The sequence below is a fragment of the Betta splendens genome, chromosome 9 (assembly GCF_900634795.4).
Source record: "Betta splendens chromosome 9, fBetSpl5.4, whole genome shotgun sequence".
In the NCBI taxonomy this organism is placed as follows: domain Eukaryota; kingdom Metazoa; phylum Chordata; class Actinopteri; order Anabantiformes; family Osphronemidae; genus Betta; species Betta splendens.
This window is the reverse complement of record NC_040889.2, coordinates 5,615,804-5,642,662: the sequence shown is the minus strand read 5'-3', so window position 1 is coordinate 5,642,662 and position 26,859 is coordinate 5,615,804. Positions and strand designations below refer to the sequence as shown.

The 26,859-nt window shown below is 42.5% G+C and overlaps 1 protein-coding gene across 3 annotated transcripts; it reads left to right on the top strand.

Annotated features, from left to right (window-relative positions):
• The first annotated feature begins 6,036 nt into the window (after nucleotides 1–6,036).
• On the top strand, nucleotides 6,037–16,855 carry LOC114863095 (NACHT, LRR and PYD domains-containing protein 12-like). Of its 3 annotated transcripts, XM_055511846.1 has the most exons (9): nucleotides 6,042–6,762; nucleotides 7,362–7,415; nucleotides 9,609–11,502; nucleotides 12,015–12,185; nucleotides 12,323–12,496; nucleotides 13,111–13,284; nucleotides 13,697–13,870; nucleotides 15,339–15,385; nucleotides 15,506–16,855. In XM_055511846.1, the coding sequence occupies exons 1-9, from the start codon at nucleotides 6,456–6,458 to the stop codon at nucleotides 16,036–16,038; spliced, it is 3,528 nt and encodes a 1,175-aa protein (XP_055367821.1). In that variant the 5' UTR covers nucleotides 6,042–6,455; the 3' UTR covers nucleotides 16,039–16,855. The 3 variants fall into 3 exon arrangements, with proteins under 3 accessions (XP_055367822.1, XP_055367821.1, XP_040928140.2); XM_055511847.1 differs by lacking the exon at nucleotides 7,362–7,415 and having other exon boundaries at nucleotides 6,037–6,762; XM_041072206.2 differs by lacking the exon at nucleotides 13,111–13,284.
• Nucleotides 16,856–26,859: the final 10,004 nt, after the last annotated feature.

Genomic DNA, 26,859 nt, shown 5'->3' with positions numbered 1-26,859 from the left:
AGATGGTTCAGGTCACTGGCAATTATTGTATTATATTATTATTGTATTTTATAGTATAGTATATATAGTATTATAGTCACAGGAACCATCTCTTAGTTAAGCTGCAATAGACATAGACTGCTGGGGGACTTAATTTATACAGAGCTCCTCTGTTTCCTTCTACCTCCTCTGTCCAATAACCTCTCATCATTGTCCCATGTTTAACTAACCTTGTCTCTTTCTCTCCAGTAGTTGTGCTTCTCCACCCCCCCCCCCCCCTCCCCCACTCTCTCTCCCTCTCAGTTCTCACCTACAGGTATCATAGGACTCAAAGTTTGGTGTCTGTGATGGGCAGCTGCGGATCCAACCATCCTGCTTGTATCCAGTCCCTGGTCCAACCTTCCTGCCTGTGCTCTGTTGTTGCTTGTTGTTGTTGCTGTGCTTTTCTCTCTCTCTATCCTCTCACCCCAACCGGTCAAGGCAAATGGCCGCCCACATCCAGCCTGGTTCTGCTGGAGGTTTCTTCCTTGTTAGAGAGGAAGTTTTTCCTCTCCACTGTTGCTGTCAAATTAAATGCTTGCTGTATGTGGGATTTGTTGGGTTTAGTTGTGTGAGGTTTTAAACCTTACTTTGTAAAGTGCCTTGAAATAACTTTGTTGTGATTTGGCGCTATATAAATAAAATTGAATTGAATTGAATTGAATTGAATTGAATCGTTCTCCTCCTGCTCGCTCAACACTGGGGTCTCAACACTGGCTGGGTCCATTTCTGGCCAGATTGTTCTGTCAGGCTTAGACAGAGATCAGACCCACGTGCACAGTGCAGACACACGGAGTAGATGGTAAAGTCAAAGTTTAATCTAAAATCGTGGTACAGACGGTCCAGGTCATACACAGAATATCTCATGCAGTAGTACAGGACGAGCAGGCTGAATCAGGTTCAGGGACAGACAAGAGTCCGATAACAGAAACAGAAACGGCAACGCAGAGCCGAGGGGGATTTATGACTTATGTTGTGCAATTATCCTATGTTTTGTCTTACATCTGTTTTATGTTAGGGCGACAGTGATGAGATGGTGCATGCAGTCTGATTGGGCCACACAGACGTTCCACTATAGTCAGACAGAGAGGTTAAAAGGCAGAAGCAACTTGAGGATCATGGGCTCTTTGCATCACACCTCCGTGGTGTGTGCACTGATCTCCCCAGCTGTTTTTTGGTAATTTGATGTGCACAATCAACATCCATGTTTTTGATTTGCTTTCCCCATTATTTTTATTTTCCTTTGTTTTTATAAATAATCACACAAGAGAAAACTCTCTCATCTGCCTCATGGGAAATTTCCACCACAGTTTTGGCGTCTACGAACAGGATCCGCTGCAGGTCGTCTGGACGCTGTGACCAGGAACCCTAGTCCTGAGGACTAGGGTCGCTCAGCCTCCAAACCTCTACAGACATTCAGAGCTGGGAGGACTGCTCACCCGTCTGGATCGCCTCTGATTAGATCCAACAAACTCAAATTCAAACTCAAATCTTAACTTGGCTCGGCCGTGAGAGAGATTTCTTTGTGGTGATTGATTTGATTTGGATAGAAAACAAAAGAGTGGAACTTTGATTTTTAATTTGGCTGAAATATTTAAATTGGTTGAAAAAAAATCTTCTGTTTGGTTGAAACACTAATTTTGATTAGGAAAATTGATTAGATAAAAATAATAATATAAAATAATGATAGTTTCTTAATTGGGTCATCATCTGCTCTTGGTGGTGAGACGATGGTTTCTAAGGGTTGGCTCGTGGAACCGAGCTTTCGTTTGTTCTGAGGGTACAGACCAGTGTGCAGATCTGAGCACATTTCACACCGAGAGTGTGCAAGTAAAAATGAGAAATCAGGTTGTACGACTTCTGTTCTTTTGTCCTGTAGCCTATTTTCCTGCTTCAACCAGCTGCTGCTGAACTTCCACGGTGTCTATGAACAGTGGCTGCAGCAGAGGAAGCCGCACGTGACATTGCTGGCTGCTCTGACGTCACCTGTAAACTAGCAGAAGGCGAGTCTGTTACCATCTACAGACTCCACAGATGCTTTTGAAGTCACACTTTGAAGCTCTGTGGAAGCATACAGTAGGAAGCTTTTGAAGTCTGATTGCAAACCTATCTTACAAGGTTGCTGCTTTGCTGGATGTTGTTCTGCTGCCTGTTTGTAACTCACACTATCAGTGACGACTTTGTTTCTGCCGACATACAGCTGCAAACACTGCTACGAAGGTGCTGCCCGGTAACCCCTCCCTCTCCTCATCCTTGTTGTCTCTTCTGATCCTCATTTCCTCTCCAACTCTCTCTACCCTCTCCTTCCCCATCTCTCCCTGTGCTTTAAACCTTTTTTACCTCACAGGAACGCAGACTCTGGCAGACAAATGGTTCCGCCTCTCTCTTGCGCCCTGTCGTACATCAAGTTTAAACATCTGATGTTTGTTTTGGCTGACTAATAGTTTATGATATATGTTTGTCTTTTACACCCAGACTCTGGCTCCATCCTATCTGATTCCTCACCAGACCCAAGGCTGTAAAACTGAATGCATCTTGTCTACGAAGCTTGTTGTTCCTTCCTTTTGATAATAAGACGTGATGATGCAAAAGTGAGAATGTAAATGTATTGTATTTATATTCCTCTATTTTTATAATAAATCACACAAAAGACCACTCCCTCCTCTGCTTCTTTATGGGAAATTTCCACCACAGTGGTTTTCTCTGAGTGTTGTTTTCTTTGTGAAAAAACGTTGTCCAATGCGCTGAGTGACCAGTTGATTAGCTCCATGCTGAAAACGTTTTCCGGGTGCTCAGAAGAACAGAGACACAGGCACCACCAAGCAAGTAAAGGAGGGAGCAGAGAGAAAACACAGCAATTCAAATGTTCAGTCAATAACAGACATGTTTGAGTTTCGTCCACTTGGTCATTGACTCACAGCAGCGAATGTGGAGCCTCAGCTGTAGTTAGTGCATATAGACAGCAGATGGCGCTGTAACACAAATGAGCAACTATGTCGCTGTTCATGTCGTCAAACCCACAAGGAGACAGCTGGGTTGTCACAAAACAATCAATGATTCACGGCTTTTATCAGCAGGAGACAAAACTATACTTTCTCTAACACGATGGGTCCAGTTTGGACGTTGAAGGTCCAGTGATCAAAGTCTAGTACATTCAAAGCCTCGTGAAGTCGTGAACTCGTAATGAGGGGGAGGAGCCGGTGCAACCGAAAGCGCGCACTTATTCTAACTTCTGACTCCATTAGACAGAACCGAGCAGAAGAAGGAAAGAGGTGAGCGCTCAACAACATTACTGTTACTGAGTCTGTTTGTTCTGTTAATGTAGAGGAAGAGGAGACATTTGTGACAAACTAACACTGACAAGAACCGGATGTGTGGAGGACTGCGGTCAAGTGAGCCGTCGTTCGTTCATCCGTCGTTCAGCCAGCCGCGCTTCAGAAACGTCTTGCGCCCGTATTACGCGCTTTACAGCAGAGCACAAAACACGCTCGTCGCGACTTTCTCTTTTCATAGCGACACGTCTGGTCTGTTCAAAATATTGAAAAATACGAAACAAAATATTGCATATATAGAAAAACTGTCGCCTAATAAAGATCTGTATACTTTTACTGTAAAATTAAGCATTTATTAGTATTTAAAACTACCATGTCATACTGTGAAACTTTTATAATTAATAATTTGACTTTGGTGCATAGTTCCAGGCTCAGACCACTTTCCCCTTGTTCTACTAGATGTGTACTATCACCCCACAAAAATTGATGTATTTTTACTGTATAGTTTAGGATTTAGCAGTACTTGAAAGTACTATGTCATACTGTAATACAGTCAACTTTGATAATCAATAACTTGACTTTGGTGCATAGTTCCAGGCCCAGACCACTTTCCCCTTGTTCTACTAGATGTGTACTATCACCCCACAAAAATTCATGTATTTTTACTGTATAGTTTATGATTTATTAGTACTTGAAAGTACTATGTCATACTGTAATACAGTCAACTTTGATCATTAATAACTTGACTTTGGTGCATAGTTCCAGGCCCAGACCACTTTCCCCTTGTTCTACTAGATGTGTACTATCACCCCACAAAGATTCGTGTATTTTTACTGTATAGTTTTGGATTTATTAGTATTCAAAACTACCATGTCATACTGTAACTGTATGGGCCGTATAGTCAACTTTAATCGTTATTAACTTAACTTTGGTGCATAGTTCCAGGCTCAGACCACTTTCCTCTTGTTCTACTAGAGGTGTACTATCACCACACAAAGATTCATGTATTTTTACTGTATAGTTTATGATTTATTAGTACTTGAAAGTACTATGTCATACTGTAATACAGTCAACTTTGATAATCAATAACTTGACTTTGGTGCATAGTTCCAGGCCCAGACCACTTTCCCCTTGTTCTACTAGATGTGTACTATCACCCCACAAAAATTCATGTATTTTTACTGTATAGTTTATGATTTATTAGTACTTGAAAGTACTATGTCATACTGTAATACAGTCAACTTTGATAATCAATAACTTGACTTTGGTGCATAGTTCCAGGCCCAGACCACTTTCCCCTTGTTCTACTAGATGTGTACTATCACCCCACAAAAATTCATGTATTTTTACTGTATAGTTTTGGATTTATTAGTATTCAAAACCTCCAGGTCATACTGTAATACTCTATGGGCCTTATATTCAACTATGATGATGAATAACTTGACTTTAGTGCATAATGCCAGGCCCAGATTATGTCACTTTTCATATAAAAAACTGAGTGAGGCTAAGCACACACACATTAAATCCTTTTATTACCATCTGTTAGGACTCCAAAGTGTGACTTTTAATATTGAAACTAAATGTTTAATGTTTAATATAAAGTCATGGAACAGTCAAAAACTGAATATTTATGTGTGAAACATACATTAACGTGGTGGAGGAGTTTGTGTGCCTGAATGACCCCGGGAGCTATGTTGTTGGGGGCTAAATGCCCCTGGTAGGGTCTCCCAAGGCAAACAGGTCCTGGGCTGGGCTGAACTGGAGGAAGTGTCCGGAGAGAGGGAAGTTTGGAGTTTGCTTAGACTGTTGCCCCCGCGACCCGCCCCCAGAAAAAGCAGTTGAAAATGGATGGATACTGAAATCGTTATTTGTTCTCATTAAACCATTTCCCATGTCTGGAGTTTGTTTTATCAAAGTTATTGCCGTCTCTGTTCTTACACATTGTAATATCTAGTTTTGAACACTAAAATGTAAATACAAAATGTATATAACCAAATATTCAGGATTAGATTTAATGCAATTATTCTCTCTTCACAATACAGACTTAAAGTTACACACTACACTGTTTGTAGTGCAGTACTTATTGGTTTTATGCTTGACTGTAAGGGCCATATTTCGGCATAACATGGTACTACTAAAATCCTAAACTATACAGTAAAAGTACACAGATCTTTGTGGGGTGATAGTACATCTCTAGTAGATCAGGGGGAATGTGGTCTGAGCCTGGAACTATGCACCAAAGTCAAGTTATTAATGATCAAAGTTGACTGTAATACAGTATGAACTGGTAGTTTTGAATACTAATAAATCCAAAACTATACAGTAAAAATACACAAATCTTTGTGGGGTAATAGTACACCTCTAGTAGAACAAGGGGAAAGTGGTCTGAGCCTGGAACTATGCACCAAAGTTAAGTTATTAATTATAAAAGTTTCACAGTATGACATGGTAGTTTTAAATAATAATAAATGCTTAATTTTACAGTAAAAGTATACAGATCTTCATTAGGCGACAGTTTTTCTATATATGCAATATTTTGTTTCGTATTTTTCAATATTTTGAACAGAACAGACGTGTCGCTATGAAAAGAGGAAGTCGCGACGAGCGTGTTTTGTTCTCTGCTGTAAAGCGCGTAATACGGGCGCAAGACGTTTCTGAAGCGCGGCTGGCTGAACGACGGATGAACGAACGACGGCTCACTTGACCGCAGTTAGCTATACGGCGACGCTGGAATGTGGTACTGAGACTCGACAATCTGGCGAGATACTGGGGTGCGAGATGGTGCTTAAATACACGGTGAACTGATTACTAATGAAGTGCAGGTGTGGATAATGACCGGTGGAAACGGGGACAGCTGTGACGTACGGTAAACAGGAAGTGAAGCTAGAACAGAAACAGAAACTGGGAGTACTACCAAAATAAAACAGGAAATGGAAACTGGAGCCAAAACATGATGACATGGCTGACAAACTAAGTCCTCACAAAATAAAAGCAAAACTAGAACCGGGTCGTGACACAAAGTAACAGCAGCCACTAGATCTGTAATAGTGGGTTCACTAGGTTTATTTATTTCCAGTGCAGAAACTCTGCATTCAATCACTGAGATCTTTGCATTTGGTTTAGATTTTAACACTTCTGTTGAACGTGAGACTTGAATGATGACTAATGATGCTTAATCTTCAGTGCTTATTATGCTGTTTTTTTGTCCAGGTTGTCACAATGGCAGCACAAGACCTTCTGATGGTGCTGGATGAATTGGTACAAAATGAATTTGAGAGGTTCAAATTCTATCTAAATAAAATTGAGAGTCTGGAAGGCCACCAGGCCATCCCAAGAGGGTCACTGGACCAAGCAAGTAAAGAACACATAGTGGATCTAATACTACAGACCTACACAGATAATGCTGTGAATGTGACCATCATCATTCTAAAGAAGATAAACAGGGAGGATCTGATACAACGACTGTCAGAAGGTGAGTTACAGCAATACAACAAATATGAAGGTCAGTCCAGTGAGACATGCATCATGTGATCATTTAGACCTTCAGCAGACTTCAGTACTACTAGACCGTTGGGCCATGTGAATAGGCCTAAAACACAGAGACTGGGTTGATACACATTGAGACGATGATTTAAACAAAACCTGAAGAAATGGTCAAACTGACACTGAAGCACTGACTTTAAAGTCTATTGCAGCAACACATTTGGTAAAATACGTTTCTGAAGCCTGATAAAACCACCTTTAGGAGGAAGAACAGGTCAAAGGTCACCAGTCACAACAAATGTGCACATAACATGAAGATAGTTAAGGATTTAGACTCAAACAATCAGCTAACGTGAGTTTTTATGAAGCCAAGAGCAGAAAAGACCTGACTGGTGAGCTGGTGGAACAGGAAGCAGTATGATGGAGAGAAGTCACTGACCCACAATCACAGACAGATGAAGTTACTGCTGCCTCCTGGAGGAAGAGCAGGCTGAAGTTTCCCCTGTTCTATTTAATTGTACTGACTGATGTGAATCAAGTCAAGTCAGGCAGTTTCCACATTTTCCACCTCATCATCTCTGTGTGTAGATGTGGAGTATGCTGAGGACGGTGGACCTTCCTCCTTCTCCTCTCAGAATGAAGGTAAAGCTGCTGTCCTACCTGTTCTAATGTATTACTACATAGCATTCGTAGCTCTTAGCCCACTTCCATTCAAAGTGACCACCGCTCTCTTCATCTTGTTCCACTGGATCATGTTGGATGGGAAGTGACAGTAAGCTGTGGAGTTGGAGGACAGAGCTGCTAAAGCTGTTTGACCACCAGGTCAAACACATTGAGTCATGAGCTTTGAGTGAACACGTTTAAAGAGCGACCTCCAACTTTATTGTTTACAGCTCGGTATGAGGCAGTCATTGTTTTAACCTTTTAAATTAAACCCCATGTTGGCCAAGCTTCCACCTCATGGACAATTTCTCTCATCCACTACATGAGACAGTGGATGCTCTGAGCAGCTCCTTTAGTGGAAACTGATTCACCTCCAGTATTGAAGGAGCGGTACCACAGATCCTTTATACCCCCTGCTGGTAGACTGTTAGAAGAACAGGCAGTGGAACTCAACCTAGGGGCCCAAACCTGGTCCTCAAGGGCCGCTGTTCTGCTGGTTTTCCAGTCTCCCTGCCCCAGTTACCACTGATTACCTCGATCAGGTGTGTTCAGTCAATCAGCAGCGGGAAAAGACAACTGACACTTCTGATGAAGATGATCAGCAGGGAGAGTTTAAAAACCAGCAGGGACAGCAGCCCTCGATGGAACCGGTTTGAGACCCATGAATTAAAGCAACTGATTGCCTCAAAAGTTTATGAACTTAAAATTCAAATGCCAAAATAACCTAAAATTGTTGATTACAGTACATTCTACAAAGTATTTTTTAATGCTATGAAATGGGTATTTTGAGTACAACGCACTAAATGCAATGTTCGTTTAAGTCAAAATCTTTAATAGTATGAACTTATCTGCTAGACTTCTTCACTTAAAACTTTACATTTAATGCACTAATTACCTAATAGATTTAATTTATTCCTTTTTTTATGGAAAGTCAAAACAAAATTTTTCGTGAGTCTAGATCATTAAACCCGACCTCTAAAACCATATATTGCTACCATCTGAGAGATGCTCAGATGGCCAGTTTTATTTTGGGAACACTTGAACACATCACAGCACAGTGATGCTCACTCAAACCAACAACATTCTCCCTCATGGTGCTGCACAACTCGCACATCCCCCACAATGCTCAGCAAGCAGAAATGTAGAATCATCTATAGGCCACATTCTATGTGTTGCAGTTCTATGCCGACACACACACTCATCGGCTGCATTAAACTAAAGCAATTTAATACAATCATGTGGGCTTTTTGTTAATGACTGCTCACTTAGGCGCCATTATTGGTGACTTACCGACGTCTGTGCGTGTGTCACGTGACAGACCAATCCGCTGCACTTAAGTTAGTTAAAAACGCGATTGTTGACAGTAGTAACACTGTGCTTCACATCTAGTCAAGGTTTAAGCAGACGCTGGATTGTTCCCAGATGAACTCAACTGAAGTGTGACTCTGTGTCATTTCTCTCGTTCGTTTCTGAGTTGTCATCTGATGGCATCATATCTATAAACATTATCAAACGTCTCCTGATAGGAAACATTATGAGCTAATAATTATGTTTGGCGTAAATCATATTTAATATTATATCAGGCCACAAGCGCATTTTTAATGAGCAGTTACTTTTAACCCAGCAGAAAATATGATTCTCCTGAAAAGCAGTAAAACAATGAGGAGTTTAGCAATTTATTAGAATTAAATCAACTTTTTATTATTTTCTTTCTTTTCTTTTTCTGTTTTTACCTTGTTAAATCATTGTTGAATATTATGTTCAGTGTCTTTACATACATGATTAATTGATAATATGATTCATTATTAATTAAATTAAATTTTAGGTAAATAAAGGCAAATTTTGTGCAAATAGGTTGGTGACCCCTGACTTACTCAAACTACTACTACTACTACTACTACTACTACTTGAACTAGTACTAGTACTACTACTACAGTACTTGAACTTTAATTTGATAAGAGTTGTTAGAACTAATGACTTTAAACAACTTTTATCAAAATCTTACTCTCATCTATGTCTCGTGATGGTTTATTTACTTAATTACTTAGTTACTTACTGTAAATTATTAATTTTTTTACCTTAAATGCATCACACCATTAACACAAAGACTGAAATCAATGAACATTTGTTGACACCTCACACTTTGTCTTCTTTGTGTGATGTTGGACCCAGATGTGATGGTTCCAGTACCAGAGCCACAGCCCATCACATATTACCAGCAGACGCTTCAATCAAACCTCCAAGACAAGTTTCGTTGTATAAAAGAAGGCTGGTCAGATTACAAACAACGTCTGGATGACGTCTACACAGAGCTGTACATTACAGCTGGGCTGGACTCACACATCAACACACAACATGAGGTCCGACAGGTTGAGACCAAACAGCAGAAGCAAAGATCAGAAGAGGAGCCAGTGAAGCCCAGTGACCTGTTCAAACATCCCTCTGGTAAATACAGACGCATCAGAACAGTGTTGACCAATGGAATCGCTGGGATTGGAAAAACAGTCCTTGTGAACAAGTTTGTGTTGGACTGGACTGAAAAAAAATCAAATCAAGATGTGCATCTAATTTTCCCCTTCACCTTCCGTCAGCTGAATTTGCTGAAGGGACAGAAATTTAGTTTGTCAGATCTCATTCATAAATGTAACCCAGAAACTGTGTTTGTCAGCCTAAAGGCTCTAAATTACATCTTTACACATCTACAGTCATCAGGAAACAGCAACTATGACAAGAGTAGGTTTAAACTTCTGTTTGTGTTTGATGGACTGGACGAGAGTCGCCTCCAACTGGACTGTACCACCAGTGAGGAGGAGACGGGTCAACGTGACGTCACAGAGTCCACCTCTGTGGATGAGCTGCTGACAAACCTCATCAGAGGAAAACTACTAAGCTCTGCTCGCATCTGGATCACCACACGACCTGCAGCAGCCAATCAGATTCATAGAGACTTTGTTGACGTGGTGACGGAGGTCAGAGGGTTCACTGACCCACAGAAGGAGGAGTTCTTCAGGAAGAGATTCACAGATGAGGAGCAGAGCAACAGAATCATGTCCCACATCAAGACGGCACGAAGCCTCCACATCATGTGCCACATCCCAGTCTTCTGCTGGATCACTGCTACGGTTCTGGAGGATCTGCTGGAAACCAGAGAGGGAGGAGAGCTGCCCAAGACCCTGACGGAGATGTACGCAGAGTACTTGGGTTTTCAGATGGATCGGACTAAAGACAAGTACAGACCAAAAAAGAGCAACAACTACATCAAGTCATTAGCTAAACTGGCTTTTAAGCAGCTGCTAAAGGGAAACTTGATCTTCTATGAGGAAGATCTGAAAGAGAGCGGCATCAATGTCAGTGGAGCCTCAGTGTGTTCAGGAGTGTTCACAGAGATCTTTAAACAGGAGCGAGGGAGGAAAAACAAGGACAAGATGTTCAGCTTTGTTCATCTGAGCGTTCAGGAGTTTCTAGCAGCTGTTCACATGATGCTCTGTTACACCAACGGGAAGATGGAGGAACTGGAGGGGTTTCTAAGGAAAGACTGGGATGATGATGATGATGATGATGATGATGATGATGATGATGATGATGATGATGATGATGATTCATCTCTGGATGTTGTCCTGAGTAGAACCATGTCTAAATCCCTCCTCAGTCCAAGTGGCCACCTGGATCTGTTTGTTCGCTTCCTTCATGGCCTCTGTCTGGAGTCTAACCAGAGAATCTTAGAAGGTTTGCTGGGTCACAGAGAGAACAGTCCAGGAACCATCCAGAGAATCATCAACAACCTGAAGGAGATGAACAGTGATGAAATCTCTCCAGACAGAAGCATCAACATCTTCCACTGTCTGATGGAGATGAACGACCACTCAGTCCATCAGCAGATCCAAGAGTTCCTGAAGTCAGAGAACAGATCAGAGAAGGAACTCTCCTTGATCCAGTGCTCAGCTCTGGCCTACATGCTGCAGATGTCAGAGGAGGTTCTGGATGAGTTGGACCTAAACCAGTACAAAACATCAAAGGAGGGACAATGGAGACTGATCCCAGCTGTGAGGAACTGCAGAAAGGCTCAGTAAGTCCAATGTTAATGTGATCATAATATTGTACAGCAACATGAAGCTGAAGCCTCAGTGTTAAAGAGAGACACTTCACATACAGGATCTAAAAGTTCACAAAGTGAAAACATCAACTACTGGTTCCTAGAAAACATTGATCAAAGCAGCTGTAAAGTTAGTGAACATCAGGATCTTCTGTCTTTCTTTGCTTGATGGAGCTTTAAGTCAAATCCAACAGAGAAACTTTAGCTCTGAAGTGTTTCTGCTAAAAGCTTTTGACAGTTGACGTGTGATCACAGCTGACGGTTGTTTCTCTCAGTGGATGAAGCATCTGCAACATGTTTCTATGATCTGTCTTTGGTTCTTCTGGTTCTGTCCAGACACACGTTGGCTCTAATCTCTGGGATCTAGTGGAACCAACAGAGCTTCACGCTTTTATGGATGAGACCAACTGAGCTACAGCTGTTTCAGCATCAATATTCATTAAGTCACTTCACATTTATAGACTTTTTATTTTCTGTCATCACAGACTTTCTGGCTGTGGACTTACAAAGACTCACTGTGTAGTTGTGGCCTCAGCTCTGAAGTCCAACCCGTCACATCTGAAACATCTGGAGCTGAGTAGCAATGACCTGCAGGACTCAGTGGAGGTTCTGTGTGCTGGACTGAAGAGTCCTCACTGTCGACTGGAGACTCTGAGGTCAGTGTTCATGTTTTTCACCTCGTCACTTCAATTGTCTTACGTCACGCTGCTCATTTTAGACTAAACATCAGTGATCGGGACAAATCTGACTCATTATTAATGCTTTAATCCAATCCCTTTGATTCTTTATACAGATTGAGTGGCTGCAGTTTGTCAGAGAGCAGCCGTGATTATCTGGTCTCAGCACTGAAGTCCAACCCATCACATCTGACACATCTGGACCTGAGCTACAACAACCTGCAGGATTCAGGAGTGAAGCAGCTATGTAGTTTTCTGGAGAGTCCTCACTGTCGACTGGAGACTCTGAGGTCAGTGTTTTTTCTGGTTCATGTTTTTCAGCTCGTCACTTCAAACGTCTTCACTTGAATCTAGAATGAAAAGAGACTCATACTTGTCAGAAACCACCAGCTGACATCAACACGTGTATGAATGTTGTGCTGGAGACTGGAGACTCTGAGGTCAGACTCCATGTTTTAGTTCTGTGTGAGCTTAATGTGTTCATGTTATTGACAGTTGTCTTCAGATTATTGTTGAGTTGAACATGTTCTCAGTGAGTGTGAGACACATGACAGAGCAGGAGGAGAGGTGAGCAGGTGAATGACAGCATCTGAGCTGTGAGATCCACTAACCACACATTTAACATGTGATGAGAAAGTTCCTCCTCTGTCTCTGTCCAGTGTCTGAACCCAGACACAGAGAAACTGGAGGTTGAATCTTTGAGATGAGACATTGGAGTTTGTGTTCATCAGAGTTTAAACAGGAGCATTTTAGTCAGGATCATATTGTTGGTTCTGTCTCCATCAAGACGACATGGAACAAACTAATGAATCACAATAAAGACACAAATGTGTCATTGAGGAAATCATGACGACACCACGAGACACTGAATGGTTTCATTTCCATCTTAACCCACATCTTTCAGACTGAGTGTGTGTGACCTGTCAGAGAGAAGCTGTGAAGCTCTGTCCTCAGTTCTCAGCTCTCAGTCCTCTAGTCTGAGAGAACTGGACCTGAGTAACAACAACCTGCAGGATTCAGGAATGAAGCTACTGTCTGCTGGACTGAAGAGTCCTCACTGTCGACTGGAGACTCTCAGGTCAGGATTCATGAAGCTAAACATCATCTAAGAAATGTGCACAACACTCACGATGTCCATAAAGTCCTTTAATGAGCTCAAACTACAGAACCAAGTTATTAAACAGGCATTAAGTCTAAACTGTGGAGGACCAGTAAACACTTTACATTTCTGTGTAAACTCTTTAATCACATTTTAAATGAGATGTAAAATGATTTACTCCTCCATCTTTGTTTTACTGGTCGTTCACCAGGTTTGTAAGTGTCTGACTCCAGTTTCCAGACTCTCATTGTCACGTTGCTGATGATCAGATCACATTTCAAGCAGGAACCTGTTAAACAGTTCTTAGTGTTTCTCTCCACTGTAGATGATCAAATGTGTCTCTAATCCAAACTGTAGTATGTAAGTGTGCTTTAACATTGTGTGTGTTCAGGCTGTCAGGCTGTCTGCTCTCGGAGGAAGCTTGTGTCTCTCTGGCCTCAGCTCTGAGCTCCAACCCCTCCCATCTGAGAGAGCTGGACCTGAGCTACAATCATCCAGGAGACTCAGGAGTGGAGCTGCTGTCTGCTGGAGTCAAGGATCCACACTGGAGACTGGACACACTCAGGTATGGACACAACTACACGCAGTGTGTGATGGAGGAACAAGTAGGGATGTGGAGCTTTGGAATCAGAATCACAAATAGCTTTATTGCCAGGTCCTGTACAGTGCACAACTAGGACCTTGTCTTGGTGTTGGCACACCCAGGCAGCCATTTATGGCACCACGTCCCTGCTGACAGTGGAAGCAAGTTGCAGTAAAAAAACAATACAGTGCAGACAGTGAGACTGTGGTGGTGGGGGGGTGTAGAAGTACGACCGTAGAAGTATGACCGAGGTCGACCAACATGTTTACAAGTCAGTCCAACAGTTGTCCTTGAAGGTAGACACAATAAGGGAGAGGATAGAGGCACAGCTAGTGAGCTAGATTGGACCCAGGAAAAGAGGGTGAAAGGGAGATGGGACAGAATAATACACAGCCAAGTCTGGTAACATTTTAACCATCCATGACTAATTTGTCTAGATGAATCGTCCAAACGGTCAGAACTCAGGGCTTCAGCACCTCTTGAGGGTCCAGGGGGTCCCGTGACATCTCCTCAAGCCTGTCAGACAAGGCTGTCGCCATAGTAACCAAGTGTTCAGTCTGTCTGCAGGCGTTATCAGTCTGTCTCTTGTCTTCCTCCAAACTGGTTGACATGTTATTTTTCAATCCATCAGTCCGACCGTCCACTGGTGTAATTCTATCAGCCGAGTACCCCTGGACCCCAGGGCCATTTGTAACTCTACAGCCGGTGGACGTGCCAATGAGCCGGACGCAGATTTTCCAATCTTCCGATAAAGCAGGGCACCACCAAGGTCAATCATGAGTAGCCCTGTTATAAATATGACTATATATAAAAGTCCATAATATGAATAGATCCTCTGCGTCCTCGATGGACAGTGGCTCCAGACACACGGCACTAGGAATCCCACACGTAACCAGAGGCAAAAGTCCCCAAGGGGCAGAGCGGCTCCATGTGATTCTTTTTGTGTGAAAACATTTAATCCAATGCACTGAGTGACCAGTTGATCAGCTCCATGTTCAAACAATATTCCAGAATAGCAGATCAGGGAGCTCAGAAGAGACAGGACAAGGACACTGCAAGCAAAAGCAGAGTGCGAGCAGAGAGAAAAGACGTCTGTACTCCTCAAGGGGCAGAAGTAGAAGATCTTATGAATTTAGAACCCAACCTTGGAGTGTGTGATCATAAACACATTCAGACTTCCTGTGGTGCCACATTAGTTTGGTGGTGACAGAGTGACACTGAAAGCAGGTGTCTGACACCAAAAGTGATGAAGTGAAATAGAGAAGACAGAGCTTTTCTCCACGTCACCTCCTGCTCCGTAGATTCAAAGATAAGGATCCAACTCTTTAGTTGTTGATGAATGTCCATCCCTACATACAAGCCTCCATCTGAACACAATCCTACAACAATGTGTGTGTGAGAGCCATGTAATGTCCATGTCTGCATGTCTATGACCCGCTCCTCCTTTCAGGGTGGAGCCTGGTGGAGTCCGATGGTTGACACCAGGTCTGAGCAAGTGTAAGTGTGTTTTTACTGAGATCATGCAACATTCAACCATCTTCAAACTGTCATGAGTCATCATCAAACTGATGATAGATTAATAACTGCAGCTGGATTGTGTCTTGTTCTCTCCATCAGATTTCTGTCAACTCACCATCGACACAAACACAGTGAACGGGAAACTACAACTGTCTGACAACAACAGGAAGGTGACACTAGTGGAGGAGAATCAGTCATATCCTGATCATCCAGACAGATTTGACTGGTATCAGCTGCTGTGTAGTAATGGTCTGACTGGTCGCTGTTACTGGGAGGTTGAGTGGAGAGGAATGGTTTATATATCAGTGAGTTACAGAGGAATTGGAAGGAAAGGAGACAGTGATTACTGTGTGTTTGGAGGCAACGATCAGTCCTGGAGTCTGATCTGCTCTGATTGTGGTCGTTACTCTGTCAGTCACAATAACATAGTAACATTCATCTCCTCTTCTGTGTCTCACAGAGTATCAGTGTATGTGGACTGTCCTGCTGGTTCTCTGTCCATCTACAGAGTCTCCTCTGACAAACTGATCCACCTTCACACCTTCAACACCACATTCACTGAACCTCTTTATCCTGGGTTTGGGTTCTGGTCCTATTCTGGTTCCTCAGTGTCTCTGTGTGATGTGTCGTAGTGAGAGTTTGATCCTGTCACAGAAACGTTGTCACTGTTGAACATAGTTCAGTCTGTTCACGTCTGTCTTGTTTTCAGATTCATGTATTAAACCAGTTTCTTTCTGAACCAGTTCTCAATGATTCCTTGTGAACTTCTTCCTCTTCTGTCCTTTAAAGGTGGAAGTGTCACCGGACAGACTTTTGATTCTATTTTCTTTGTGGCTTTGTGAGTTTTTTAGTGTTTTAACTGCATGTTGTGTTGTATGAAGTGATCCTTTTAACAGTGCATGTTTTCTTCTTGCATGTGTTTTAAGCATGGAGCTTGGACTGTTATTGTCACACACTCCCCTTGAGTAGACACAGGTGCGCGTAATTAAGGATTGACTGCCCCGGAAAAAAAAGGGCGGAGACAGAAGAGCACACAAGCTGGGCCGGAGAGACGGCACTCGAGCGGAAGAGGCACAAGAGTCAGGACGATTCGCCGCGGAGACCAGCAGCTGCGCGTGGAGGAGGCGCGTGCAGGACTGGAATCGAAGAGGCCACGTGCGTCGACGAGTCAAGGAAGGTGCGACAGCGTTCCAGCGGCCGCTGAGCGCAGGCAGCTCTGCACGGTAGAGATGGCGAAATCGAAGCCTCATTAATCACTGAGCAACTATGATACAGTTGGGCTGAAATCGACACATTGCTCGACACCATCACGACACAGTTACAACAGCGACATCTGCTGGTTGTGCGTGAGAACTGCTTGAGCAGACTGACCATCAAACCCTCGCTGATACGTGGTTGTTCAGGATCACAGTCTATGTTTTATTGTCAAATAAAACTTATTTAATCAAAGGTGTGTAATTGTGTTTCTCTCTGGATAATAATGTAGCCTTGATGTGGCAAACATGTTTGATGTCCGATGTTATTAGAGCTGTATTTGTTCTTCTGCAACTCTGTTTATTACTACATTGAGGAGACATGTTTGTCAGTTAGTTTAATCAAAGACCTTTATGTCATTTTATTTTTCCACAGAACATGACTTTAATCACATTCTCACCACCTCTCCAGCTTTGGAGAAGAGCCGTTTGTGCGGCACTGACGTCTGACTAATAAAGATATTTTTTTTGGAATTGCGACTTGTCAAAATGTAGTTTTAGTCTTTAATTACATTTTGAACTTGTTATAAATACATTGCAGATATCTGTAATGTGAAACTTGTCTATCTTATAGATCGTCTATCATCTTATAGATCATCTCCGGACCGCTTGCCACGTTTATAAAGCTCTGACATATTGAAACAACCGTCCGTTCAAACTGCACTTAAGTCGCTCGGCAGTCACTCGACGTATCGACACCTCTCGCTCTCATTGGTCACGTGATTCGGAACGCGCTCGAGATTCTGCTTGACGACACTTCCGCTTCAAAAGATCGATGATGAGTCGAGTGGGAGGTCTCGAGTTGGACACCTCTACTGCACGGTGGCTCGTTAACGTCGCCTAAAAGACGATCCCAACACCTGGGGACACCAACGAAGAAGTCGGCGGTGGTCACCGGAGTCTGGCATTGACGATGCTGGGACGTACGACGACCAGGGAACCGTAAACACATCATTTTTAAATTATTTTAACCGATTGTTTAGTGACTAGTTTTAATTACCACGTGGTTTTTAAACATTGTAATAAATTGTATTTGAACTTTTGAACTTGTGCTTCTTTTTACCACCTGCTCCCACAGGATTTGAACAAACCTGTTCTTAATTGGGTTTAGTTGCGGACTACTGTCCGCCTTCTTTTTAAATTGGTTTTATTACATTTTGCTTTCTTTAACCGATTTGAATCACATTCCGCCCGCCACAGAAGCTCTGGTGTGGGTGTGAGAATGTATCTGAGAGTGCATGGGTTCAGGTATGATTGAGTAGTTGTGTCTGTGTGTGTGGGTTGTTGTCACCTTACTGCTGCCCAGCTGGTGCCTTGACCACATCCTCATGTCTCGTCTCCAGCTCTGATCTTCCTCAGCCTCCTGTTTTGTGTTTTACCCCCAACGTCTGTTTTTGAGCTTGTCACAAACAAATGTTTGTTGAACTGTGACGCATTGTGAAACAGAAACATCAGTTGTGTTAATGTTACTACTGATCCTGTATGAATCCATGGAGAGTGTGTACAAGAGGTTTGCAGCAGGTTGTGTGTGAGTTCTTGGTCATGTGTGTTTCTAAGCATGAGCATAGTTGGCTTATGAAGACAAATGGTTTTAATTCAGTCAGTAATATTTTTCTTAACGTTTCTTTAGTAGGTGAATAGAGAATTGCATATTTACGTATCAACCCATCTCATACGTCTTTACTTATAATGACCATGTTAACATACTCATTGTTCTGCCCTGACATTGTGTTGCATTCACTAATTGTTGTCTCATTTGTCTGTGGTCAAACACCGCCATCTGGTGGTTTGTGTGAAAATCAGCCTGTAACTGTCAAATAGAGTAAACGGCCCAGCTGTAGCATGTGAGCTCTGGAAGTGGAAAGTCCGCTGTGTCTTCATGACTCAGAAAAAAATCTGTCAGCGTGTGTAGGAGTGGATTGTTCACTTCACGATTTATTTGTATTAGCGTAAAGGCGAGCTCCATGTTGATTTGGTGTGAGCTAACAACACGTTTGCATGTTAGGACTACATGTCTGCTTTTAGCTAAATCATTAGCATACAGCAAACAAAGACCAATGTTTATTTGTCCTATGTTTTGTTACAGTTTTCAACAGTAAAACGCACCAGAACGGAACCTTGGTCTCCTGAGTTGTGACTAAATATCATCAGGTGTTTAGCTGCATAGACACATGCTGAGCTGAGGGCAGAGGACTCATAGACTTGTGTTGAATAGAACTCTGTGACCTTCTGCTTTGTCTGTGTCTGAGCTTAAGCCAGTTTCCTGTTTGTCAAACAAGTAGAGAAGATGCTTGTCATCGTGGTGCAGGCGGAGGACTATGGGGCATCAGGATGAACTAACATACACACACAAGGAGAAAACTAATGCTGCAAATGATACCAAGGTAACACAACTAAATGATCAGAACTCATTTAACGCAAAACCTTGATCAGGTCCGGTCTGCCAGGATTTGGCAGATCGTAACACCTTGTCAGGGTTTTGTTATTGTGTCTTTTCAGTTTTACATAAATAATGTGACGTAGTTTAAAGGTTGCTCGCAGGGCTGTGCACACACATTTTTAAAGGCAGTGGCCCAAAACAAAAGAGGGCAGTTACAGAATATTCAACTAAAAGACAAGGTAAGCTATTAATTTTCTACGATAATCATATCAATCAATGTTTATTTTTATGGTAGTTTTCATACATAAAAATGCAGCACAAAGTGCTTCACAGATTCCCTCCCAAAGGTTAAAAACGAATAAAAGTTAAAAGAATATAAAGAATAAAAAATAATTGTAAGAAAAAATAAGAAAAATACTTAACACCAATAAACCATACGACTCAACAGCAATAAAATATATAATGCAGAGGCTGAAACAGGAACAAATATATAAGGCGCTCATGGTGGAGGATCAAAGCTCAGACCTTCTGCTTCACAGGGCGAGACTTTACACACTGAGCTACCAGATTTCTTTACAATATTATAAATATATTTGTATGTAAATATACTGTAAGTGTTCATAATCCAGTCACACTCAGGTTTCGGTCAAACAACTATCTTACCTGTAACTGCCTGCTCTGGCTGATCGCTCACTCTCTGACTCTTTGCAGCAGTCAAATTAACCTGTGACCACTGTGATTTGATGTTAGGATGAATCCAGTTGTTTTATGAAGCATCCACATTTGCTGAGTTAGTGGCAGCAGCTGTTCTCATTTGTCTGTTACTGTGTTGTCAGGTCTCACAATCAACAGTTTTTTTTTATTTTAACAGTATTGGTTAATCAGTTATTGGCATGGACATTTTCTGCAGCGTGTGTTTGTGTTACTGAATGTGTTCACATTGTGTCTAATGAATGTTTGTTTTTATAATTTAATTTAATTTAACTCAGTTTTATCTATATACAAAACCAATTCATAAAAGATTTATCTCAATGCACTTTACAAGGTAGGGTTAAGGACCTGACACAGGTCTACACCCAACAGATGAAAGGGCATCATGAGGAATGGGAGACAGATTGTGTCTGAGACCTCCTCCTCTGTTAAGGGAGGGTGCATTCATTTCCCTCACCTCTCTGTTCAGAATGGGAACTTGGTTGTCTTCCAGCGAGTGGCCCTTTTCATTCAGATGGAGATCCAGCGCTGAAACTGGACCTGACGTGTTGTTCCATCTGTGCTGGGCCGTCCTTCTGTGTAGAGGCTGTTTGGTTTCACCGATGTATCACTCTGAGCCTATTCACTGCACCTGACTGCATAAACTATGTTGCTCTTCTTACGTTCCTCTGATCTTTTGGGTGAAAGTGTTTCTGTCTGAGTGTATCAGTGCTTGAAATAAACGGTCATGTGGTAGTTTCCAAAAATCCTTGCTGCTCATGTAAGGAATGACCAGGTTTTTCCGCTGGTCCTGAGACTCAGGCTGTTCTCTTCTCCTTCAAATGGTTTTCACCTTGAAAAATAATGTTTTAGGACAATGCAAAACCTCAATTTACCTGCAGCTGCCTCCAGTCTGACACTCTATAATCTCATCTATGTGAATAGTGCACAGTTTCTATAAACATATTTAACCTCTCAGAATCAAAACCCCACATCAGTTACACCACACACACTCTTCAAACTGGACTTCTACTCACTGGTGAAATCAGGCCTTTGTATAAGTTCAACCAAGTGAGTTCAAATAAAATGAAAGAACAAATGTGAGATCATGTACACGATGCTGTCGAGGGTTTGAAAACTGTCTGAACTGCATGAAATGCCTTTACCTGCAGTTCGATGTCATCTCTACCCGTGAGATGTCGCCATCTAGTGGCCAAATACAATCACCACCACCTCATCCTTTGCTCTGAACCTCTTAACTGTGTGACGTGTCCTCCTCTACTGCCCTCATCACTCTCTGCAGCCTGGTTTTCTCACCATCAGCCCTCCTGAGTTCCTCTAACACAAACACCAAATCAAAAGGATCATTTAATAAATGTGTCACCCTAGAAACAACCCTGCCTCCACCTCACCACCAACAAACTGGACACTTCACCAAAAAGATGCCCACAAACTGGCTTCTACAATGCGTCGTTTCTTCCCTGTGCTACAAATGACAGGTGAGGCAGAGCTTTGCTCCAGGCTTCAACCATCTCCACAAACAATAGATCCTCTGTCTTTGTGCTGTAAAAAGTATTTACGTATGCGTATTGAGGCAAAGTGAGACAAAAATAAGCTTCCGGTCAAAAAGATATTGGCTTTAATCATTTTTGGCAACATGAAAGCTTCTTACTGGTTTAACTGGTCTCATAAACATATTAAAAGTGGTGCAATATCTTGGTTTAAGTTGCAGAGGACACGTCACCAACCTATTTGATATTTGTCATTTCATAGAGTATAAACTGTGCAATTCATTATTCATGTGTAAAATGAAAATTGAAAACCGTCTTTATGCTGTGTTTCGTTTCCGTAAATCGGTAAAACACATTTGCGATATACTGATTTACTCATTCTCATTTTCTCCACTTTCAAAACGAAATAAGAAAAAGGGAAACCGGGGGCGGGGCCAGTCGTCGGACTTTCAAATTAAAACGCCCAAGAGCGTTTGAAGCGCAACATCGGCAAATATGTGTAACTCTTGAAGGATTGCGGTCGTGTTTTGACACATAACGAGACCCACATTGATAACATTAACCAACGTAACAATTGTTTATTTAAATCATTTATTTAACCAAGTGCTGACAACTGTCGTTTACGTTACGACTCATGGCGTTTGCTAAAGGAATGACAGGTCAATCAGCTCGCCACCGTCGGGTCACTTACAGAATTACCTGCCAACAAAGCTACGTTTTCGGGGCATCCTGCTTCATTAGTGCAGCGACATCACGACCTTGTCGACACCTGATGAGGGAGAATTTAGCGCATCTGCGGTGTTCCGGTGATTTTCAGTTTATGATGAGACTGAAATCGCGTCCTCCTGCTTGGCCGGATGATGCTCTTATGCCCAGGAAGACGCTCTAATGTTGTGCCGATCTTTGCAAGTATTCTAAACAGTGATTTATTACAGTTTATTGTGGCTGTTTACACATGCTCCATCATTGGACTTCCTGTCTCAGAGCCTGCTTTACCTGCAGGACAATAACAGCCACTCAACCTGCCTCACAATAAGTGAACTCATTGTAGGTCATGACTGCCCTAATGTGCATCACATCATCTTTGTGAGGCAGATTCTGTGGCAAAGTGTGTGTGATCACATGATCTGTCACGCAACATCAAGGTGTTACTGTATGTACAGAGCAGATGAGTGACAGTCTAGCTCTGCATGCTGTTGTTGTTCTGGGGTGTGGAAGGGATTTTGGCCAGAAGAGGACATTCGTGTCTATGATGACTGTCTCTCAGCCTCACATAGGTCATAGGACTGCATTACACGAGGTGAACACACAGTGTTCCAGGATGCACTGTTGTTTCTGTTTCATCTTTCATCCTGATCTGAGGAAAACAGTCTGTAGCTCTTTTAGCAACATGTTTTCAAAAAATTAGGCCATTGTTTTATATGTTTCTATGTTGATAGATAATATTACATTTTACAGTACATGTTCTATAAAGTTCAGCCTTGATGTTGAAGATTTTGTGAGTTGGCAGATTTAAACTTGGTAAATAAACATTGGTTAAAAAACATATAGGCAGTTCTGACTACAAATGTTTTGTGAAACAAAAGGACTGCTGCTTTACTTGTCAGGCTTTTGCAGATATCGGACCCACATGCACAGCGCGGACAGGTTGGTGGTTTAAGAGGTGACAGTCTTTATTACGTAACTCAAGGCAAGGCAAGCAGAGTTATACAGGTGCTCTCAGACGTGAGCACCAAAGGAGCAGGCTCTAATCTTGGTCAAACGGTCAGATACGTTACCAGTCTTTCCACGGCAAAAGTACAGGCAAGAAGCAGGCAGGCTTGATTTCGAGATAACTGTCAGGTGTGCGTGATTAACTGGGAATGACATGGAAACAGCTGAGACGTGGGTGAGACAAGAAGTGCTTCAAAATAAAACCGGAAACGGGACTAAGACATGACATACTGTCTTAGGAACATGCACATAAGATATTCAATGCAAGGTAGATAGATAGATAGCATACCTTTATTGTCCAGTGATGGGGAAATTACCAAGTTGCAACAGCACAGAGACATATAGACATATATACAGAAGAAATAACACAAAAATAATTATAAGAAATTAGAACTTAGAACTCCCCAGGTTATCAACATCATGCACATATAACAATGAGGTAAGGTGACTGCACCAAACAAAGTGAGTGAGATATTAAAGTGACTGGTGCAATTGCTCTGGAGATGTTACGTGTGTGTGGCAGTGTGGTAGAAATGTGCACCATGTTATAAGTGTTCATTATAAAGTCTGACAGCAGCAGGAAGGAAAGACCTGCGGAATCTCTCGTTCCCACAGCGAGGGCGGATCAGTCTGTCACTGAATCTGCTCTCCAGGGCAGACAGTGTGTCCTGCTGTCGGTGGGACTCGTGGTCCAGCATGGATGTGAATTTTGCCAGAACTCTTCTGTTTCCCACCTCCCTCACTGACTCCAGAGTGCAGCCCAGGACAGAGCTGGACTTCTTAATGACCTTATCCAGCTTCTTCCTTCCTGTGATGCTGCTGCTCCAGCAGACCACACTGTACATGATGGCTGATGACACCACAGAGTCAAAGAGAGTCCTCAGGAGTGTCCCCTTCACTCCAAACGACCTCAGCCTTCTTAGTAGGTAGAGTCTGCTCTGACCCTTCCTGTACAGTGCGTCTGTGTTGTTAGTCCAGTCTAGTTTGTTGTTAAGGTGAACACCCAGGTACTTATAACAGTCCACTCTTTGGATGTTCATTCCCTGAATGTTCACTGGAGGAGGGGGTGTAGACTGACATCTGTGGAAGTCCACCACCATCTCCTTGGTCTTCCCTGCATTGATTAGAAGGTGGTTCTGCTGACACCAGTCCACAAAGTTGTGTGTCAGTTCTCTGTAATCTGCGTCATCATCGTCAGTGATAGGTCCAACAATTGCAGAGTCATCAGAGAACCTCTGCAGAACACAGCCAGATGAGTTGTGTCTGAAATCTGCAGTGTAGAGGGTGAAGAGGAAGGGGGCCTGGAAGGTCCCCTGGGGGGCTCCCACACTGCAGGGCAGAGTGTCCGACACCAGTCCTGGACCCTCACAAACTGGGGATGGTTTGTGAGGTGGTCCAGTATCCACTCTGTCAGGTAATTGCCCACACCAGCTGACTCCAACTTGTCCATTAAGACAGTCGGCTGTATGGTATTAAAGGCACTGGAGAAGTCAAAGAACAGAATCCTCACAGTGCTGCTGGGCTTCTCAAAATGGGCCATGGAACGATGGAGCAGGAAGATGATGGCGTCCTCTACTCCGATGCCAGGCTGGTAGGCAGAACCTTTGCTGAGCTCACCATGCAGCGCAGTTGATGCAGAACCAGTCTCTCAGGCATGATGACTACTAAACCAATACCGAAGGTAGGTGGTGGAAAATAAAAAGATCCTCTGGAGGCACTCATCTGCTCTGTACATACAGTAACACCTTGATGTTGCGTGACAGATCATGTGATCACACACACTTTGCCACAGAATCTGCCTCACAAAGATGATGTGATGCACATTAGGGCAGTCATGACCTACAATGAGTTCACTTATTGTGAGGCAGGTTGAGTGGCTGTTATTCTCCTGCAGGTAAAGCAGGCTCTGAGACAGGAGGTCCAATGATGGAGCATGTGTAAACAGCCACAATAAACTGTAATAAATCACTGTTTAGAATACTTGCAAAGATCGGCACAACATTAGAGCGTCTTCCTGGGCATAAGAGCATCAACCGGCCAAGCAGGAGGACGCGATTTCAGTCTCATCATAAACTGAAAATCACCGGAACACCGCAGATGCGCTAAATTCTCCACATCAGGTGTCGACAAGGTCGTGATGTCGCTGCACTAATGAAGCAGGATGCCCCGAAAACGTAGCTTTGTTGGCAGGTGATTCTGTAAGTGACCCGACGGTGGCGAGCTGATTGACCTGTCATTCCTTTAGCAAACGCCATGAGTCGTAACGTAAACGACAGTTGTCAGCACTTGGTTAAATAGCTTGGTTAAATAAATGATTTAAATAAACAATTGTTACGTTGGTTAATGTTATCAATGTGGGTCTCGTTATGTGTCAAAACACGACCGCAATCCTTCAAGAGTTACAAATATTTGCCGATGTTGCGCTTCAAATGCTGTTGGGCGTTTTATTTGAAAGTCCGGCGACTGGCCCCGCCCCCGGTTTCCTTTTTTCTTATTTCGTTTTGAAAGTGGAGAAAAGGAGAATGAGTAAATCAGTATATCGCAAATGTGTTTTACCGATTTACGGAAACGAAACACAGCATAAAAAGACGTTATTCAATTTTCATTTTACACATGAATAATGAATTGCACTTCATGCACGGACCGAAACAAACAAGTTGCTGCAATAATAGGCGTCGTGTCATAGTTAAACGGTGACGATCGACGACTGCTGTAAAGCGAATTACGATGATTATTACGGCTGTTTAAGCAAAATCTAAAAGACGTGGCATCATTACGACCACTGGAAAACTAGTGATTAGTATTTACAAGTTACGACAGTCTGAACCCGAAATAAGCAGCTGTAGCCTCAGACCGATATAATGTAAGTCTTCACGAGGCGGCGCGCGCTCCCACGTACAACAATGGATTCTTGGCAATAGTCACATTTTGGCAGCAGCATGAACAGGCACAACCTGTTGGGTGGCGCACGAGCGAGCGACAAAGAGATGACACGAGGCGTCAGCAATGAGGACGTTCATTGGTCCATTCACTGTTTCTGGCATAAACACCACAGAAGAAGACAACGCACTCATTAACTTAGCATAGCAATTGGTGCAGTGTTTAAAATTGTTGTGAAGGAAAATGTATCAAACTTTGTTTAAGTTTAATCCTCTCAAAAGATGAGAAGAAGAGGCAAGTACAGTGTACAAGGTCACTTTACAATAAAAAAGTAAGTTGAAACGGCTGCAAAATTAAACACAAAAATTATTTTGGTGTGTAAAACAATTATTCAACAATTAAATCGCGTTTCAGAAAGTGTCTGAATAAAGTGTGAGAGTTTTAGTCTAACCATTACCTTGTCACAAGTTTTTCTAGCAATGAAAGGTTATGAAGCATAACTAGGTGCTTGATCCTCTGAGGAGCGTAAATACATGTCACTTCATTTTGAATGTTCCTGTTGGGTGTGATTTTGTAGAAATGTTGATTTGGTGCTGGTGCTGGTAGGAAAATTAGAGGTTGTTAAAATGGCTCTGCAACATGACCGACAAAGCCATTTCCAGGCCCTAAATGAACTGGATTCACTCTTCCATAGCCGAGACATTAAAGATTTTCACCATGTTTGCGTACAGAACCCTGCCCCGCTGTGGCCCTGTGTCTCTGATGGGCTTAATCATGGGCCATTATCAGGCCGTACTCATGCTGTTTTGTGTGACACCGCTTTTCACATATTGATCTATTCTATACACAAACACATTTACAACCATCCCATTTCTCCAAACGGCAGATATGGAACAAGACTCATTGACACATTGTGAAGATAGAAAACGATAGTGGTTGAGCATGCAAAACACAGGCTAATGCTTTGGTTCAGCATTTATCCCCACATAGGACTCATGAGATTCAATAGTTTTAAAATTTCGAATA